Genomic DNA, 22,075 nt, shown 5'->3' with positions numbered 1-22,075 from the left:
TGCTGGGTTAGCTGAACCATTTAAAAACTACTATGAGAAAAGATACCACATACAAAGTCATTTTTCATGAAGATCAAAACATGATTTAATCTTTTTTCCTAAAAGCACTGACTGATCCATTTTTGAATACACCATATACAAAAACACAATAAATAAAGTTAACATAATAAAGACTTAGGGAAAAAAATACTTTTAAGAAGACAAAGAACTGTTATCTCCAATATGGTTTTTATAGCAGAAAAAACTAACCCAACAGAAAAATGGACAAAGGATATGAACAAGATCATTCACAAGAACAAAGCCTAAGGGCCAAACATAAGATGTCCAAACACATTACTAATCAGGAAAGGGTCAATTGAAATAACTCCGAAATTTCTGGGACTTTATTATATAGTTACCCCATCAAATCATATCGCTGTGATATCATATTAAAAGTATCAATAACTAAGGACACAAATACAAGACTGTTTAATGCAGCACCATTCATACCAGGAAAATAATAACTATGCATAAATAGAGAAATAGTTGAGTAAATTATGGTACATCCAAACTGTGGAATATATGTAGTCATCAAGATAATTAATTATAGCTATACAGGTGACTTAAAAGTGATTTTTGTTTTTGAGTCAGAGTCTTATTCTGTTGCCCAGTGCAGTGGCACACTCACAGCCACCACAGCCTTGATCTGCTGGGCTCAGGCAAGCCTGCCTCAGCCTTCCAAGTAGCTGGAACTACAGGTGTGTGCTACCACACCTGGCTTATTTTTAAATTTTTTTTTATTGTAGAGACGAGGTCTTGCCATGTTGCTCGGGCTGGTCTTAAACCCCTGAGCTCAGGCAATCCTCTTGCCTCAGCCTCCCAAAGTGCTGGGATTACAGGTTTGAGCCACCATGCCTGGTCAAAAGTGATTGTTTTCTTTTTAAAAAACAAGACCTTAAGTAAGAAAACTGGGATGCAAAAGGATCTATGTTTGTAATTCTATGACAAAATACCCTCAACAGGTCAATATTACGTGAAGATAAAAACATATACAGAAGAGTACATTTTAGGTTATGGAGATGAATCAAGAGTTTCCTTCATTTAAGACCATACTTTAAAAATCATGAGACAATATGCACACATTTATAAAATAATGTGCATATAGTTTTAGAAGCAAATAAAAAATAGTATGTAGTTTATGTGCTGATAACCATATATCAAAGACAGTTCCCTTGGGCACAATGCATACTAGTGGGAGTGACAGGTACACTTAAAGCCCAGACTACTTCACCTCTATACAACTCATCCACATGATCAAAAACCACTTTAAAGTTACTGAAATTTTAAAAACAGACATTTCCCATTTATTAAGTGCTTCCGACATGACTGGCATTAACTCTAAGAGTTTTATTGATGACTTCATTGAATTTAATCCTAAGAACTATGAGATAGATATTGTAATTCCCAATTTACAGATATAGAAACTGACGTTAATTTGATTTGTTGGCAGAGGTAGGTTTGATTTCTAAATCCAGGTTCTTAACCAAACATAAGTGAATGTATGCATTTGTTGCACAGGAAGCTGCCTGAAAAAAAAAAAAAAATCGAAGAGACAGGAATCAAGATTTCTATGATCATTGCCATAATAACTAGCGTTACATATCCAAAGGAAGATGTAAGGAAAAGAAACCCACATTAAGTTATGTTTTTTAGGGAAAAATAAAGTTTTAAAATTTTAACGAGGGATATTAGTAATGGCAGCTATTACTGAACACCTTGCATGTTATCTCCAAACCTCAAAAACCTGTAAGAATCTTTTTCTGTAAATAGCAAAGATCAGGCACATAAATATATCACCAAAGGCAACAATGTACCACACCGTTAACATTCCTAATTGTACAGAACTAGAAATCAACCTTCAATCTAGTCTCTCTGTTAGCCCAACAGAACAAAAAGAAGCACACCTGTCAAAGGTTTAAAAGAAAAAGCAAAGAAAAAGTCCCAAATGCAAAGGAACAAAAAACAATCATTTAACCAATCTTTCTGGTGGTAAAATGATCCAAAGAAGGAAGAAAAGAACTTGACCTGAACTACTCAAAAATAAAATAAAATAATCCCCCATAGTTTGCATGTGTGTGCCATTCAAAGTACAGTCTGCATCTTATCTTTTACTTTCTAAATTGTGAGAACATTTAATTTAATGACAGCATGAAACTTGAGTGGGCAATACTGGTTTAAAAGCAGGGTGACAAGATGTGAAATCCTGCTCCAGTAGTTCTATACAAAGTACCAAGTTAACTGTAGAATGTTCTTCCTCTATTCCTAATGTAAAGCTTGTTCTGAAATCTTAAAACGATCACATATAGTACAAAGCCCTTGGAAAGAATATGGCTTGAATAAGCAAATCAATCAGGCTTAAATTTGCAGATCCACTGATTGCTACTTGTGGAAATTTTTTTTTTTTTTTTTTGAGTTGGAGTCTCACTCTGCCGCCCAGATTGGAGTGCAGTGGCTGCTCCCGGCCACCACAGCCTTGACCTGCTGGGCTCCGGTGATCCCTCCGCCTCAGCCTCGCCTCAGCCTTCCAAGTAGCTGGAACTACAGGCGCGCGCTACCACGCCCGTCTGATTTTTGATTTTTATTGTAGAGATGAGATCTCGTCAAGTTGCCCAGGCGGGTTTCGAACTCGCGGGCTCAGGCAATTCACTCACCTCAGCCTCCCAAGGCACGGGATTATAGGCTGAGCCACTGAGCCCGGCTCTACTTGTGGAAATTATAAAGAAATCAGTTCACCTTGCTAAACCTCAGGTTCATCATGTGTAAAATGGGGGTAAAAATTCCTCATCTCAGTGTTAAGAGGATTACATATAATAGGTATGAAATCAGGTAAGTTAATTAAAATAACAGTATATATAAACAAGGAGTATTATAGTCACCAAAAATGTATCTGCACAGAGCCATTATCAATTCTCATTATTTCATTACAAAAGAAATACATAATACACCATACCTATAAAAAATTCAAAGTAGAGAATTTTACAAGTGAAACTCATCCTTCATCTTCTCCCTAAATACAATTCCCTTTTTCTAAGTTTGTAATTAGGATTATATAGTTTTACTTTTGAACTTTTAAAAAACTATAAATGGGGATCTTTAGTTTTTTTTCTTTTTTGCTTAGAGATGTTTTCAGTTAGTTATTTTGTCACACAAGGGCATATATCATATTAAATAGGATGTTTCTAAATGTTTCAAACAATGGTACAGTAAGAATCCTTATGTATACATTCTGTGTACATCTGAAAACATTAACACAATTTCCTTAAAATGGAACTGCTGAGTGAAATAAAACGTACACATTCTAAAATGAAAGTTTCTGCCAAAAAAAACCTTACCAAAGGGCATTCATACATCAACCATTGTTTGTATATACTGTATTATTACCAGTCTAATGGTTAAACATGATCTCAATTTAATGTGCATTTTCCCTGATTATTACTAGTGTAACTTTCATGTTTTACTGGCCAATTTTAAAGAAATACCACACATTCCTTGATGAATCTGTTCATATGCTTTTGCACATTTTCCTGAGTTACTTCAATTTCATTGATTTGCAGAATCTGAATATTATTCCTCTGTTGTGTAACTATCATTTCATACAAAAGTTTTACATTTTCATATAAATTTGTCAGTGTTTTTAACACCTTCTAGGTTTCTTGACTTTATTAGGAAACTCTCTTTATCAAAGATGTTAAAGGTCATCTGTATTAGCTTCTAAATATGTTTCTAGGATTTATGAGAATAGTGTGAAAAAGGTTCTAGACACGTTTTTCCCTCAAATAGCCTACTGTCCCACTGCTTTTATCATAAGCAACATATGATTTACTATTTCATTCTGCAGATGCATTGTCTATTCCTGTACCAAGTATAAAATTTTAGAACATTGTTAAACACCTCTCAATCTATCATAGTTCTGTTAGTTTTTGTCTTTGGCAGTGCTGCTTAACTTCATCCTCAGAGCAGTTGCTACTCCACCAATTGTTTAAAAGTGTTATTGGTCCATGACATGATGAGCTTGTACCAGAATGTTATCTGATGACATCAGTAATTATACTATTTAATACAACTGACCTTTTTCTCAATGAAGAAAGCAGTGAGTTGATACACATTCCAGTGTAAGGGTCTAAGGAGCAGTCCTGAGCTATGTTTTTCATTGAAAAGGAAAACTTAATTTTTAAATTAATTTTTGTTAAATTTTTTATTACAAATGTATGTTTGCTATGGGGAATTTAAAAATTCCTCCCCCACCACTAAATCACAATATAACCTTCTGCGTTAACATCTTTTACATTTACAATTTTACCCAATATGGCTTATTTTATAAATACTATATTTGTTCCTACTATGAATGGGGTCTTTTACCAATCATTTTCTAACTAGTTACTACTAATGCATAGAGGGGCTATTTGTTTCTGTATGTTGATCTTTTAACTTGACTATGTACTTGTACTTTTATTAGTTCTAATAATTTTATATTGTCTCCTCAAGAAATCAAGGACCTCAATCAATCTCATCACCTACAAATAATAACAAATTTTTTCTTTTAATAGGTCCATTTCTTTCTTTTCTCTTGTTCTATTGGTTAGGACCTCTAGTACAAATTTAAATGGCAGAAATAATACCTGACATTTTGGAAATGCCTCAATACTTCTGCTAGATAAACTCCACCTCTGATAGACAACGTCTAGCTTTCTTAAAGTTTTGATTAGTATTTTAATAATGTGCTAAATGTGATCAAATGCTTTGGAAGCATCTATTGAGATAAAGTATTTTTTTTTAACTGTTGACTTGGGGATCTACTGAGATAAAGCTTTTTTTTTCTTTTAACTGTTAAACTCCCTTGTGGTTTTTAATGACATGAGGAAATGTTTATGATATGATATTTTAAGAGGTTGCATGCATGTATACAAGTATTTGCAAGCGCAAGAAAAAATGCTCAAATTTTAAAGAAGGCCTCATCATGATAAACCATAGGTGACTGATATTTCCTCTATACTTTCCTATATGTCTTAGACTTTTCAAAGTACTCATTATAATCACACAAAAATGATTTTTAAGTAATCATGGCACCTACAAATATCCTAAAATGGCTAGAGGTAACCATTAAATTAGCTTTTTAAAAGCCAGCCTTAACACTTTTCTTCCAAAAAAGCTTTCCAGCAGTGGCTACCTTTCAAAGGTATGTATTATCAAATTATCTCTAGAACACTGGACAATAGTTTGGTAGAGTTGAACTTTTTATATGACAGTTTTTGCCTTCGATAACAATCACTACCATTACAAACTAGTTACTGAACATAGGACTAAGGACCCTATATTTTATTTTACTCAAAACCAACTCTGAAATGGATATACTTAATTCTCAGATGAGAAGACTGGTTTCAGAGCTAATAAGCAAGGCCAGAAGTCAAATCCAGATTTTTTTATTGAACACTTCCCTCTCACACAAAATCTAATTCTGAACTTTTTTCCCAGAATAGAAGTTGCCATTTTTGAAAAAAGATTCTGCTTTGTGACCAGAGACTCATGAAATCCTTCAAAATTTTTAATAACTGATAACACTTAGGCTAAGTGGGCCCCACTATTTCTATTCAACTAGGCCAGTAAAGTTAACTCAGAGATTCAAATCCATTTTGACAATGCAAGAAACGCATGCAAAAAGGAACCATATGGTCCAATTTTTGTGCACTTCCACTCTTCACCCAAGACTCACCTCCGCCAAATGTTGCAGCCGGGTTAACAGTGGGGTCCTCTTGTCAGATCCAAGACGTGTGATATAGTTTGATCTTTTGCTAAATACATATAGGAGGTTAAGGACTGCCAGCACCACTTGCATATCAGAGGAAGCCAATAAAGTTGTCAAATGCTACAGGGACAAAAAAGGTCAAAGTTCAAAGTATCAGACATAATTGGCCTTAAAAGCTTAAAATGTAATAATTTATTTGTTAACATTTACAAAGCTAAAGAAGTTTAATCACAACAGTACAAAAACTGAGTAAGTATCTGAGAATGTGCAACATGCAACCTTGTCCCCAAGGAGCTTACAATCTGGCAGCTAGTCAGAAAGTGCAATAAAAGTAAAATAAAACATAAACAGCAGTTTGGAATTACACAGGTGTCCCCACAGGAGGAAAGAGATTACAAGAGACAAATGTGATATAATACACATGTGGGAACTTAAGAATATTAAGTCTCCAACTGAACTACAAGTATTGTGAAAGATCATTTTATGTTCTTTCTGTATTCTTTAAAAGAATAAAAAATTGGAATTAACTAAAACACAGCATCCGTCATATAGACACTAAGATATCAACCACAGCTGATGACAGTTACCTAAAATATAAGTTACAGTACAATGTACGATTGTAAGTAACTTACCTGAATGACTATTTTGGTTTTGAAATACAATTAAAATTCACCAATATATTGAAGCACTTAGTCAGAATTAAAATCAGTATGTCATTTAACTGGAAATGAACCAGGTATTTCCAACTGCCAACTGTGCTGAAGGCCATGGACTTTCTTGGGTAGCATATCTATTTCATTTTTAATAGACTTCAGAAATAACCCTCATTTAAAGCTCTGCATGCTAGGTCTTTAATTCAGTTACTTAGCTTCTTTTCCCACGTCATTTTTTAAATTTGTTTTTCAAGATTCTGATTATTTATTTACTGAAGACTTAGGAAAATTAACATACCAAAAATTAAATGAGCACCTAACTAATGAAGATAAAAGTCTAAAATTGCACTAACGATTCTTCTTAGTGATTTATGACCAATTCCAAAGATCATGGATTGCTGCACCCACTTTACTCTTTGAGGACAGAGGATGCTATGAATACATATTTTAGTGAGGGTGTGGGAAAGTGGAGAAGAGATTGAAAAGCAGCACACTAAAATCTAGAAAAGTAGTAAGTACATTAATGTTATATGAAAATCAAACTATTTTTTTTTTTTTTGAGTTGGAGTCTCACTTTGTCGCCCAGACTGGAGTGCAGTGGCTGCTCCCAGCCACCACAGCCTCAACCTGCTGGGCTCCGGCGATTCTTCCGCCTCAGCCTTCCAAGTAGCTGGAACTACAGGCGTGTACTACCATACCCGGCTAATTTTTTTGATTTATTGTAGAGATGAGATCTCACCAAGTTGCCCAGGCAGGTCTCTAACCCGCGGGCTCAGGCAGTCCACTCACCTCAGCCTCCCAAGGCGCGGGATTACAGGCTGAGCCACCAAGCCCGGCTAAATTAAACTATTTCTAACAATTTAAAAGTAATCTGGGGTTGCTCTAATAACCTGGGATAAAAATCAATTTCTGCAAACTCCCTAGAATATAGTACTTTAATACATGTATTACACTTATCGTTCATTTATTGTATCTTGAAAAGGTAGGGCAAAGGTGATAGTACAGAACCTTCCCATCAACCCTATGAAGGAAGGGTAATATCTATATCCAAGAAATATCCTACCATTCTTTATCGTCTTGGACACTGAAAAACCCAGAACTCCATAATGAAAAGGAAAGAAGCAATCAGAGAGAAATAGCAATTTCCTTGTTTCTGGATTTATACAATTCGAATGAAGAACAGATCACATAGGTTTTAACCTCTCCTACCTCTATGGAGCTGTACAGATGCCGGGAAAAGCTGTACTCTATGAGCAAGGCCGTGAAGTTCAACACTGCCAAGAGAAGCATTTTCAGTTGCTCTCTTTCTGGTCTATCACATACAAGCATCCAAGACATATTCTCCACTGTTTGTCCAGCATCTGCCAGAATTCCATCGAAGCGGTCCAACAGGTCCACCCAGTGATACAACTCGCACTGGAAAGGGGAGGAGAAAGAGGATATAAGAATAAGATTAGAGGCACTATATAGGGGCTTTTAACTGAGCTTTGTTACAAGAGATTGCTGAGGATGACACCTAGACAAGTTTACATCCCACCTTCGCCCATGTAAGTAAGATTATACTATGATCTAAATGGGCTGAAGTTCACTGTTATACTCATCAAGATATATGTGCTAACACCAGTTGACACGACAAAACTCCTAGAGCTAGGTCTTCAGAGGGAGAATTCTAGCTATATCCTGATCTACAAAGACAAAGACTGCCTCTATTAGAAGCCATTTTATCAGAAGAGTTTACTTTTAAATTTATCAAGTGAAAATTCTTTAAAAGTAAAAATCAGGAGACTATTTCAACCATATATTGTCAGTCAAACTAAAGGAATTCTGTGGTTGAGATTCTTTTGCAAAGCCTGGGCAAGTATTCCTCATCCTCAGTTAGCAAGATTTCCCTTGTACTACCCACTGTGGTTTCTCTTTCCATATTAGAACATACAAAATGAGATACTAGTACAGTGAGTCCTATCTTTTGGAAGTATGGTTTCACATACCTTTCCAATGTTCCATGTTTTGATCTGCTGCAGTTCCAAGAGGAGTTGCTCATCATTACAAACTTTGAGTTTGTCTATTAAGGCTCTGCAGTCTGCAGGCTGAGAAAAAAAGTATTCGCAAAAGGTGATTTGGAATGAGGGCAATGCAAAGAGAATGGGTAAAGTAACCGCAACCCTTAAGCCCACACAGTAATGTATCTTTTGCTAGAATACAGTGCTTAAGAAAACTGGCAATTTGCCAGACAATCAACTGAGATTAAAATGAGAAACTTCATGAGAAAACATTTTTATTCCCCAACAAGCCACCTGCGCTTTTTGTTTAAAACTTGGATAAACCGGTAGGTGCAAACTACTTCGAAGGGTTCAGTTGACAGAAATAAAGAAAACAAGCTAAACACAAAAATAAAAGCAAAATTAAAGAATCTGTTACTATGGTCTGAAAGTTAACCAGAATGCCTGATAAGGTATGTTGAGTCACAGAAACACTGAAAAACCCTAGTGAATTCACAGCTAAAGGTAAAGACCAACATTGACTATATTTTTCTGCAACATTAAACCCTTCAATTTTAGAAGGGCAAAGAGCTTCTGAACTTTGTAAAACTAAAACTCCATTCTTACGTATGGTTCCCATTTCCATACATTCTTGCTTTCCTGTACTGACGAAAGAACCTACTTGTCAGAAAACAAGGAGTGGATTGGGCATTTATTATAAAGTTTCCAAAAGTGGAAAGGGGCAAAGGGATAGAGGCTGTGGGAGAGAAACCTCCTATTAATGGATGGCAGCCGGGAGAAGAGATTACACTTGTTCTTTAACTCTGTAAAGGCAGTATGGTGTACTGGGGACAGGCCCAGATCTAGAACCAAGCAAATCTGGGTTCACTTTTTAGCTTTATGTTTACTAAGTTGTTTGATCATGAGCAAGTCTAAGCTCTCAGCTACAGTTTCCTTACCAGAAAAACACACCTGATACCTTGGAGATATGAAGCAATGTCTGCCATATACATAAAATACTTATTTAATAGGAGCTTAAATATTGAGAGGCAGCATACTACTGCAAAGAGCATGGGCTTTGGAATCAGGTAACTGGGAAGCTACCTCTTTGAATCTCAGCATCCTCTTCCGTAAAATTAACCAACACCCCCTATATACCCAGCAATGCTGCCGTGAGTTAAACTATGGGAAAGGCATTTTTGGCATCCAAAACAGAACATGGAACATGAGAGGGGCTTTAAAAAAGGTAGATGGGTTTCTTTAAGCTGAGCCCCAAACCTTTTCTTTCTCTCAAGTAAGTATTAAGAACTACCTCAAATTTTTGTGGTAATTCAATGTATGTAAAATCTTTGACACAAAAGAGACGAGGAATTTAAACCACCTGCTCATGCAGTTCACTTGGGCCTTCTGGACTACTTGGCCCAGTATCAAATACACCACTTCAATTTCTAATGGAATACAGCTATACAAATCCAATTTTAGATAACACCTAGTTCATGACGAATATTTAGGTCCTGTAATAACTTAGAATGTCCCACTGCCAGGCATTCAGTCTTTACCAAGGTCCAGTCACAAGCCAGAATCTGCTTTGGCGAATGCAGAGGATAGCATGGCCAAAACTCTAGGTGTCTTAGCTGTGATTCTCCTATTGAGGCTTGCTGAAGGCACCACATGGCATCTTTAGCTGACACCTAAGTCAGTTACCTGGGTCTATTAAGTCATGATGTCCAAGTGGTAGATCAATTTCCATCAGAGCCTGGCCCTTTTGCAGTCTTTTCTAGATCCAAACCTCACTTTAGTGGTTGCTTACTAAATGCTTTAAAGATTTACCAGTAAACAGGTCAAAACAGTATGCCCAAATGTGACATATGTTGGTTCTGAAATCCAAGAGGTACACCACACTTCATGGTATGTGGCACAAGACACAGGTACAGCAACTTGCCTCTCACTTTTAAAGGGATATCCCAACATTTGGCAGACCTTAGGATCCCTAGAAACTTTCCTGATGTGGCAGGCTCTCTGGCACAAATACATCTGAAGCATCTAAGGTGTTGTGTTGCTCACAAGATCCAGTTAGCATAATGGCATCAATTTAATGTACCAGCACAATGTTTTCTGTTTTTTTAGACTGCAGTAAGCACAAAAGTCTATTTTTACTGTCTTATCCCTGCTACATAAATGCACAAAAGTGATTTTCTTTACTCATGGTAATGTATAAGAAAGCACTTGCCAATTCAATAGGTGCATACCAAATGCCAGGGTTTATATTGATTTGTTCTAATAGATATCAAATCCAGGGAAAACATCCTTTGCACAGCTGAGGATACACAAAGTGATCAATAAAAGCCTTTCTTAAAAATAACACCTAATATTGACCACAGTATGGGAAATTGGGCACTCTAGTACACTGCTCAAGGAAAATAGGCAAAACTATCTCAATGACCTAAAAATTCCACTTCTCAGAATTTATCCTAAGTAATTTGCTAGTAAACTAGGAAAGATGAGCCAGAAATGTATATATATATGTGATTCCAAGGGCAAATCCCTTACAAGTCACTAGGTAAAAAAATATAATAATAGTGATAATTATCATTTCTCTGATTACCTATAAAGTCGTTTATTGGGTTTGTTCTTTTCTGAAATGTCTATGCCCATTGTCATTGAGATATTCATTTCCCCTGATTCAGCTATTAAAGATATTAACTGTATACTGGGTTACAAATATTTTTCCCAATTTGTCATGTGCTTTCCTTTCCCTCTCTGCCCAAGCTTTACTGAGGTATAAATGGGATACAAAAAACTGTACATAATTAATTTATACAACCGGGTGAGTTTATATGTAAGTATATACTCATGTTGCCACCACCACAATCTAGGTAATAAACATATCCATCACCTCCAAGTTTCCTTGTGTCTCTTTGTGTGTGTCTGCATGCTCGTGTGTGTGGTAAGAACACTTAACATGATAACTAAAGTATACTTATCCCTTGGTATCTGCTGGGGATTGGTTCCAGGACCTCTAATAAATACCAAAATTTGCAATGCTCAAGTGCCTTGTGCAAAATGGCATAGTATTTGTATAGAACATATACACATTCTCCCAGACTTTAAGTCACCTGTAGATTTTTTTATAATACTGAATACAATGCAAATGCTTTGTAAAGTTATTTGCTACATTGTTTTTAAACCTGTATTTTAAAAATTGTTATTTTTAATTGTTTTTCTCTCTGAATATTTTCCTACCCACAGTTGCTTGAATCCACAAATGTGAAAACCGCAGATATGGAGGGCACAGTGTACCCGATATCTTTTTGTTAACGAAAATCATTATGTTCTACATCAGATCTCTGGAACTTACTCATCTTATATAACTTTATACCCACTGAACAACAACCCCATCTCCCTCCCCCCATTTCCTGGTAACTACTATTCTAATACCTACGTCTATACCTTTGACTATTTTGGATGCTTCATAAGAGGAATTGTGTAGTATTTGCCCCTCTGTGATTGACTTACTTCACTTTGCATAAAGCCTTCTAAAGATTAATATCCAAAATATATAAGGAACGCCTACATGTCAATAGCAAAAGAACCAAATAACCCAATTAAAAAATGGGCAAAGAACTTAAATAGACATTTATCCAAAGAAGACATCTAAATAGTCAACAGGTATATAAAAATTGCTCAGTATCACCAATCAAAGAAATGCACATCAAAACCACAGTAAGATATTACCTCATAACTGTTAAGATTGCTACTGTCATATGTTTTTTTCTTTTGGATACAGAATTTTACATTTCTATTATGATTTTTCCCCCTTTGTTTTAATGCCTGGAAAAACCACCCCACTCAAGACCAGGTAACATTCACCTATATGTCCTACTTATATAATTTAAGAATATATGGCTTTTGGGTTTTCTAAAATTTATTGTACCCACCTTCTACAAATCTAACAATTATCCTGGCACAGTTTCTTAACTAATACTGTCCTTCCTCACCAATTTATAATCCCTCTATTATCATATGTCAAGTTCTTAGGCACACTAGGATCCTTTTTCTAGGTTTCCTATTCTCTTTATCAGTGGATTCTTATACTGATGCCACTGTTTTAACTTTTAAATCGTAGTTTCTTAAGGCAAGTTTTCTTTTTGCTCTTCAGTTTCCAAAGATATTTGAATACACAGTAATGAAAACTTCTAGATGCCAGAACACATCAAAAACAAAATCAAAAGCAAATGAAACCTCTCACAGAAACAAAGATCCGAGTATCACATGTTCTCACTCATATAATGGACCTTTAACATCCAATGTAATAGTATAAGAAAATGACTGACAGTAGTGGGAAACTATGGGGAGGGGGAGGTGGGCTTAGCAGTAGCAAATATCTGTCTGGGGACGGGGAAACACCTCTTATCAACAGGGTGCCTGAATGAAACCTATTTGTATACCTAACCCTTAACTGTACCCCACAAAACCATAATAAAAAATATTGATTATTGATTATAAAAAAAAGCAAATGAAAGTATCTGCAACAGATATGAAAATGAGTATACTTACCATATATGGCATTCAGTAAGAAAAACACTGACATTCCAATGTCAAATACAAAATAAACAGCACAAGAAGATAACTGATATAAGACTAATAAACTTGAAAAATATAGGTCCTGGAGCAATGCAAATTCAAACAGTGAAATATTTTCTTTCCCACTCAAATTAACAAAAATGTAAAAGATAGTATGCAATGCTGGTGAGGTTATGAGAAGAAAGTGCTTTTCATACTCATTCATACAATGCTAAGTGAAAAGGGTAGGATAACTATGTGTGCACATTCAGTAATTTTTTTAAAGAGTGGACGAAATATATCAAAATGTTCATAATGGTTATCCCTTCCTAGGGATACTTCCTAGGTAGCTATTTATTTTTTAAAAACCAAGTGGCCTGTATTTATAGTATGAACTACTATAAGTATCAACTATATTTAAAATATGAATATAATTTATTATGCAACAGATACTATGCTAAGCAACTGCCTCACATTAAGAAGGAAGAAATTTTCAATCCCATTTTGTAGCTATAGAGAAACCAGGCAAGTTAATAAACTCTCAGTCACAGAAATCTACTAAGATTCAAGCCCAGATCTACTTCCAAAGCTTGTGTTCTTTGAACTAAGATCATGGGGTCTCTAGGAGTATCATAATACATCACTTCCTTAACCTCAGAACACAGTTCAAACTAGCAGATGGAAAAGTGGACTGAAGCTGAGATTTCTAGTGTTAACACAGGATCAATTGACATGGTCACCAATACATAAGTTAAACTGAATTATCTGAGTAAGAATCAATAGTAAAAAGAAGTTCAAACACTGGCTTACAAGAAAACTAGTAAAGATTTCACCAATTTCATTTTTGGAAAAACAGAATTGAAAGATCTCACAGTTACAGTAAAAATTTGAATCCACAACTGCTCTTTCCATTATTCTATACTGAATTTCAATGCATAGGAATAGCAGCCTAAGAGCCAACCTCAGGTACACACAGCCATAAAGAGTTCAGTGCTCACTTTCCACTGGTTTCTTGTCTATCCATTCTTAATTAAGGGAAGTTCAAAAGAAAATTACACTGTTTCAAGACAAGTTGCTGTTTTACTATACTTTGTATATATGAGTTGATGAGACTTGGAAAATCAGTATGTATGAACTGATGAAATAAAAAAAAGATAGGCAAAGCAAACTTTTGGATACTTACAGCCTCAGTGGGTGTCTTTTTCAGTTTAGTCCTGTCTACTTTCATGTTTTCGATTTTCTGCTTTATGATCTGAAAACAAAATCCCAAAAAAAGTGAGAACTTAAAGTTGCAATCTTGACCTATACAAGCTTGGACATAGACAATACACAATGAAGAGCATGCAAAAGACTTAAAGGAGAACCACTGGGATAACGATGCCAACTCAGAAGCACAGCTATGAGGTGGAGTGGGGTAAAGAATCTTTCCTCCTCTGTCAACTGATGATACAGTAAAAGAAAAAAAAAAATCTCCAGATCAAATTGGCCCACATCCCGTTGTTGCACAAGCTTGAAATCAAATCAAGCCCAAATGAAAATGCTTTCCTTCATAAACATCTCAAGCTATTTTTTAAAAAAACGAGTCAAGGTCTCACTCTGTTGCCCAAACTGGAGTGCAGTGGCATGGCATGATCACGGCTCACTGCAGCCTCGCCCTTCTGGGCTCAGGCGATCCTTCTGCCTCAGCTTCCAAGTAGCTTGAACTACAGTCATGCGCCAACAATACCCAGGTCATTTTTTTGATTTTTGGTAGTAACGTGGCCTCACTAAGCTGCCCAGGCTGGTCTTGAACTCCTGGGCTCAAACAAACCTCTGCCTTGGCTTCCCAAAGTTACAGGCGTGAGCCACAGTGTCTGGCCTCAAACTCTCAATTGAAAACAAAAATTTACAATATTTAGAATACACCTTAGGATGGAAAAACTCACCATAGCCCTGCAGTTTTCTAGAAAACTTAGTTCCACTTCTAGAAATTTACTCAAAGGAAATCGTAAGAATGTACACAAATATTTAACAATAATTCATACTGCAAGACCATGTATAATAGTAAAAAAAAATGTGGAAAAGACCAAATGTCCAAAATAAGATTAGTTTAAAATGGAATACTACACAACTGTTAAAGATAATGCAGATAATTATATAACACATAAAGATGTTCAGGATGAAACAAAAAGGTTACAACACAGAATGCACAGACTAAACCTAGGTCTAAAGAAAACAGCTTAGAAGCAACAGGCTTCAAAATGTTAATCCACTGTTAACCAATAGAATTGTGTATGATTGTTTTAACATGCACCTCTTTTATTGTTCTTACCAATAAAAGCAAAGGCAACACAATGTTTTTATTTTTAAATTAGAGAGGTATAAAACTCCCACTAGAAATATTCTGAGCACAGAAGACAATCACTTTACTAAGGCCATATAATTTGGAAGGTTCAAAAGCAGACAACTTTATCGGACCCAGAGTATAATCCCTGAACCTTTGATGGTAGGCAAGTAACGTTCCTTAAGACTCCCTGGCCAAAGCACATGAAGAAATAAAGGTTTCTCCCATTAGCAACTAGAACACATGTACAGAGGCAGAAGTGTATTGCAGGCTCTTTGCACATAAAAGAATCTGCTGTTAACAATGTATTTGCTCAATAGCAGTCCCTAGAGGTCAATGTCCCTACTCCAAGAAGGCTGCCATAATACAAAGCCGGTCAAGCACAATATAATCTAGGCAGCTTTTGGCCTAGATTTAGTCCAATATATTCAGTATTTGGAAATAGCGTGTGTTTTCCTATATGGCCTACATCCATTCAATCAATGGGCATTAAAGGAAGAGTTTGTGAAAAAAATTCATAATATGCTCTAATTCATTTTTGTAGAGACCATTCTCAAAGAAAAAAAGACGTTTTCTGTCTACGGTTAATATTTAAGGTATGTTATTCCAGATTACCTTTTACAAAAATTACCTCAGGGAAAAAAAAGCCAGGTGCAGTGGCTCAGGCCTATAATCCCAACACTCTGGGAGGCCAAGGTAAGAAGACTGCTTGAGCCCAGGAGTCTGAGACCAGGCTGGGACACAAAGCGAGACCTCATGCTTATTTAAAAAAAAAAAAATTACCTTAGCATCTAATACTAAATGGACAAAATGCCTGCTGCCAACAACCTCAACATATCTAAAACGAGGCCAACAGGATTCTGGCAACAATCCTATCCATGCAGTGGAAACTATAAGATGAGCTATCTGTACACTTACTCTCAAAGCTTGCTTTTTTCTTTTTCTCAGAAAACTTCTCACACTTTACTTACAGCAAGTGGCTGTCACACAACTGTCGTTGCAGTCATTTGCAGGAAGGCAAATGCCTCTGCTGCAAGAAGTAGCAGTCAGCTCCAACACTATACAACCAGACAAATGGTGCTTTCCCTCTATGGTTAGGAACAAGACAAAGATGCCTGTTCTCACCACTTTTATTCAACATAATGCTGAAAGTTCTAGCCACTAAAGTACAGCAAGAAAAGATAATAACAGGCACACAGCTCAGAAAAAAATAAAACTATCTCTATTTCCAGATAACAAAGGATGGTATCCACATAAAAAGCCAAGAAATCTATTTTAAAAACCTCCCACAGCTAATAAATGATCTCAGCAAAGTCACAGACCATAAGATAAAAATATAAAAATAAATCATTTCCAAACACTAGAAATGAATATGTGGACTCCTAAGTGAAAAATACAATACTATTCACAATCGTTCACAAATAATCAAATATTTAGGTGTATACCTACAGAACATGTATAGAACTTATAAGTTAAAAACTAGAAAATGCTGATTAAAAGAATCAAAGATCTAAATACATATAGAGACCAAAGACTCAATGAAGATGTCAAGTCTCCTAAAATTGATACACAGGTTTAATATAATTTTCTTATCCAAATCCCAGCAAGACATTTTGTGAATAAACCAAGATAATTCTGAAGTGTATACGGAATGGCAAATGGAATATTATTCATTAGTTGAAACAATTTTGGATAATAAGAATAAAGGAGGAATCACCTTACCCACTTTTAAGACTTATTATGTAAATAGCTACAGAAATCAAGCAGCATTGGAGCAAGGGTAGACACATAAATCAATGAAACAGAATAAAGAACCCAGAAATAGACCCATACAAATATGCTGAACTGATTTTTGACAAAGATAAAAAAGCAATTAAAGGAATAATAATTTTATCAACAAATGGCAACAGAGAAAGTAGACATTCCCAGGCAAAAAGATGAACTCTGACCTAAGTCTCACACCTTATATAAAAATTAACTCAGGCCAAGCTCGGTGGCTCAGCCTGTAATCCCGTGGGTTTGAGACCCGCCTGGGCAACTTGGCAAGACCTCATCTCTACAATAAAAAAATAAAAATAAAAATAGCCAGGTGTGGTAGCGCACGCCTGTAGTTCCAGCTACTTGGAAGGCTGAGGCAGAAGGATCGCTGGAGCCCAGCAGGTTGAGGCTGCAGTGGCCAGGAGCATGCCACTGCATTCCGTCTGGGCGACAAAGTGAGATTCTAACTCAAAAAAAATAAAATAAAATAAAAAAAATAACTCAAAATGGATCATAGACTTCAATGTAAAACTATATAATTTACTGGGAGAAAATATTTCCAAACCATATATAGTATCTAAAATATATAAAGAACCCTCAAAATCAAAAAAAAAAAACCTCAGTAAACAAGGGAGAGGTGAACTTCCTCAAATTGATTAAAAAGTATCCATAAAAATTCTACAGCTAATACCATACTTCAATGATCAGAAGTTAGTAGCTTTCCCTTTAAAATCAGGAACAAGGCAAGGATATTCCTTCTCACTACTGCTTTTCAATACTGAATTAGAAATCCTAGATAAAGCAGTAAGACAAGAAAATGAAATAAAAAGTATAAAGATTGGAAAATAAGATATAAAACTTGTCTTTTTTCACAGATGACATTATTGCATATGTAGAAAATATAAAAGAATCGAGCCAAAAAGTCCTAGAGCTAATAAGCTTAATTACAGCAAGGTTGCAGGATATAAGGTTAACATACAAGTCAACTGCTTTCATATACACCAGCAATGAACAAGTGGAATTTGAAATGAAAAGCAGTATCATTCATAATAACACCTCCAAAATGAAAGACTTATGTATAAATCTAAGAAAATATGTACAAGATATATACAAGGGGAACTATACAACTCCAATGAAAGAAATCAAAGAACAACTAAATAAATGGAGAGATATTCCATGTCCATGGATAGGAAGACTCGAAACTGCCAAAATGTCAGTCCTTCCCAACTTGATCTATAAATTTAATGCAACTACAAAAATATCTCAGCAAGTTAATTTTGTGAAAATTGACAAACCGAGTCTAAAGTTCATACAGAGAAGCAAAAGACCCAGAATAGCCAATGTTATATTGAAGGAGAAGAACAAAATCAGAAGACTAGCACTACTCGGCTTCAAAACTTACAAGACAGTCTTTTCAACAAATGGTGCTAGAAAAACTGGACATCCACATGCAAAAAAATCTAATCCAACAATACACTTCTTGCTAACATTAACTCAAAATGGATCACAGAACTAAATGCAAAATATTCTGCTCTGTAAAAGACACTGTCATAAGAATTAAATTACAAGCCATAAGCCAGGAGAAAATATTTGTAAAAGATATATAAAACACTGTTACTCAAAATACACAAAGAACCCTTAAAACTCAACAATAAGAAAACAAGCTAATTTAAAAAATGGGCCAAAGACCTTAACAGACACCTCAAAAAAGAAATAGATATATGGCAAATAAGCACATGAAAAAGTGTTCCACATGTCATCTGAAAAATGCAAATTAAAACAACAATGAGATACCACACTATATACCTATTAGAATAGCCAAAATCCAGAACATTGACACCACCAAATGCTGGCAAAAATGTGGAATGGCAAAGACGCTCATTTATTGCTGGTGGGAATGCAAAATGGTACAGCCACTTTGGAAGTCAATTTGGTGGTTTCTTACAAAACTAAGCATACTCTTAGTATCTGGTTCAGCAATCACACTCCTTGGTATTTATCCAAAGAAGTTGAAAACTTAACGTCCACACAAAAACTTGCACATACATGTTCAAAGTAATTGCCAAAACTTGGGAGCAACCAAAATGTCCTTTGGTAGGTGAATAGATAAATTGTGGTAAAGCCAAGACAATGGAATATTATTCAGTATTAAAAAGAAATGAGCTATCAGGTCATAAGCACACATGAAAGAAATTTAGATGCATACTACTAAGTGAAAGAAGTCAATCTGAAAAGGCTACATGCTGTATGATTCCAACCATAAAACATTCTGAAAAAAGAAAAATGACAGAGACAGTAAAGAGATCAGTGGTTGCTGGGGGCTAGTGGAAGGGAAGGATAAATAAAGGATTTTTAGGACAGTGAGTTTCTCTGTATGACATTATAAGGGTAGATACATGTTATTATATATGTGTCCAAATCCAAAGACTGCAGAACACAGAGAATTCTAATATAAACTATAGTCTTTGGATGATAACAACGTGTCAATGTAGATTCATCAACTGTAAAATAAAATGCCACTCTGGTGGAGGAATGTTGATAATAAGGGAGGCTTATCATATGTGGGGGCAGGGCATATATGTGAAATGTCTATATCTTCTGCTCAATTTTGCTGTGAATGTAAAACTGTACTAAAAATAAAATCTATTAAAAAAATCCTCTAAAACAAGAGTACAAAGTAACTTATGCACAAAAACAAGCAAGTCACAACCATTTTACTGTTTTTTTTAAATGCAGATCTTCACACAAATAAACACCTCACTCATAACTAAAGCTATCTTAACTTAGTAAGCAGTAGTAGTCAAGTGTCTGAAACAAGAGAAAGACTAGCTAACTAACACAGAAAAGTAATTTACTGGAAGAATATCTGATAGCTTACAGAATAGACAGAAGGCTGGGAGATCCACATTCAGAAAACTGGGAGAAACCAAGGAAGCTAGGCAGCCTGGAACTATAGCCAAGGACCTCCCACAGAAACAGCTTAGTTAGGAGTGCTTCTGCTGCCAACACAAGACTCTGGATGGCTAGAAGCTACTGCTGGTGGCAGGATGATTTCTAAACTGTTTCAGGTTATTTGCATCAGTGACTCTAGACTAAGTCCCAAGTGTGAGCATTTGATGCATCCAATAAAATAACCTAGCCAAAACAAATGAGCCAACAAACACATACAAGTGTCCCCATAAAAGTACAATGCTAACCTGGTTTCAATAATTCGATTGCAAGAAACACAGTAGTTTAAAAAACAAAAACATCACTATCCATGAAACATCAATTAAGAAAATCCAGAAGTTTTTTTGTTCTTAGTTACATTTCTAAACTGGTTTCACAGAGGGAGGGGAGAATATTTTTTGAGTGTCCATTACAAGTCAGACAATAATACTAAGTTTGGAGTTTCCCAAAGTGTGTTAGAGCAAGAATCCAGAAACTTGGGAAATGTTACAATTTCTCTTCCCCTAGGACAGTCACAGGCTGATTGACATTATTAATGGCTCTGAGATATCTTGAGTAAAGAGGTTAATTAGGGCACAGAACCATTTCTGCAAGTGGCATCTACTGAAAGTACACCAAATTAAGTACTCCAAAGAATACACTTTGAGACATGCTGCCTAGAGACTTCATATATTTTTTCATACAATCCCCTCACAACTCAAGCCAAGTTTTGTCCCTATTTACAGATAGAAAACTGAGCTGGGGGCAGGGACATACCTTGCCTAGTTAGTAAATGTTGGCACCATGATCTAAGGTCTGATTTTGAAGTCAATGCTTGAATAACATGCTATTCACTTTATTTACCAGTTTTATTACTACAATAAATACTTGAAGAATATAAAATTAGAATACAAATTTGTGACAGATTCTTCTACACGGTTGGATCCTACTGTTCAAAAAAATTATTCTAGCCGGGTTCAGTGGCTCAGCCTGTAATCCCACGCTTTGGGAGGCTGAGGTGAGCGGATTGCCTGAACTTGCGGGTTCGAGACCCACCTGGGCAACGTGGAGAGACCTCATCTCTACAATAAATCAAAAAATTAGCCGGGCGTGGTAGCGCATGCCTGTATTTCCAGCTACTTGGAAGGCTGAGGAGGAAGGATCGCCAGAGCCCAGCAGGTCGAGGCTGCAGTGGCTGGCAGCGGCCACTGCACTCTGGTCTGGGTGACAGAGTGAGACTCCAACTCAAAAAAACAATAAAAATAAAAATAAATATATATTCTGAGAGGAAGCTGAGGCATAAGGTAAGGTACTGTAATCTCATTAATGAAGGAACAGTAACTGGGGAATGCGTTCTATCTAACTCTTAGAAGGCTAATAGCTGAAAATCCCATTATACATTTTTAAAAAAACCTCTAATAGAAGTTAGTTTGAAACAAATCCCTAGAAATGACTTACTGCCTTTGTTGGGCCAGAACCAGAACTGAGCACCAAGAAGCCTCTGTATGTAATATGTATTTCTTCCTAAACTTAGGTTAAGATGACCAACTTTAAGGAAACAAATGAATTATTATGAATCACCATCCATAGCTATTACCATTAATTACTTAAATACTTTTAATTTAAATTAAATTTAATCATGTATTTTTTCATTTCTCCTTTCCCCAACCTTCAATTACCTTTGAGGTTTGAATCTTGGTTTTATAGTTACCAAAAGAATAAATATGTACAACTAAAATATACCAAGGGAAGTTGCTCTTTAAAGGGTGACTCATTGTGTGGTAATCACCTCCAGTTGATAAAATTTAGAAATAATGACTTTCAATATTGAATATATTTAAGGGCAGAGAATACCTATAGCTCCCAAGATCTTAATCTTACTTTGAGTAGAAAGGTTAATTTATTTATTTATTTATTTTTTTTTTGAGTTGGAGTCTCACTCTGTCGCCCAGACTGGAGTGCAGTGGCCGCTCCCGGCCACCGCAGCCTCGACCCGCTGGGCTCCGGCGATCCTTCCGCCTCAGCCTTCCGAGTAGCTGGAACTACAGGCGCGCGCTACCACGCCCGGCTAGTTTTTTGATTTATTGTA

At 35.9% G+C, this 22,075-nt stretch overlaps 1 protein-coding gene across 1 annotated transcript in view; it reads right to left on the bottom strand.

The window, feature by feature from the left end:
* HUWE1 (HECT, UBA and WWE domain containing 1, E3 ubiquitin protein ligase) overlaps window positions 1–22,075 on the bottom strand; it is a 133,891-nt gene that overhangs the window by 92,021 nt on the left and 19,795 nt on the right. Inside the window, exons 3-6 of the mRNA XM_021708454.1 lie at window positions 14,161–14,229; window positions 8,424–8,522; window positions 7,645–7,851; window positions 5,750–5,902 (exon numbers count right to left, since the gene is read on the bottom strand). Coding sequence (XP_021564129.1) covers window positions 5,750–5,902; window positions 7,645–7,851; window positions 8,424–8,522; window positions 14,161–14,205 — 504 coding nt within the window. The 5' untranslated portion in view covers window positions 14,206–14,229. The remainder of the gene's footprint in view (window positions 1–5,749; window positions 5,903–7,644; window positions 7,852–8,423; window positions 8,523–14,160; window positions 14,230–22,075) is intronic.

Source organism: Carlito syrichta, unplaced genomic scaffold (assembly GCF_000164805.1).
Source record: "Carlito syrichta isolate Samal-C Ts95f unplaced genomic scaffold, Tarsius_syrichta-2.0.1 Scaffold137883, whole genome shotgun sequence".
Classification (NCBI taxonomy): domain Eukaryota; kingdom Metazoa; phylum Chordata; class Mammalia; order Primates; family Tarsiidae; genus Carlito; species Carlito syrichta.
The sequence above is the reverse complement of the archived record's forward strand: the minus strand, read 5'-3'. Positions and strand labels throughout refer to the sequence as shown.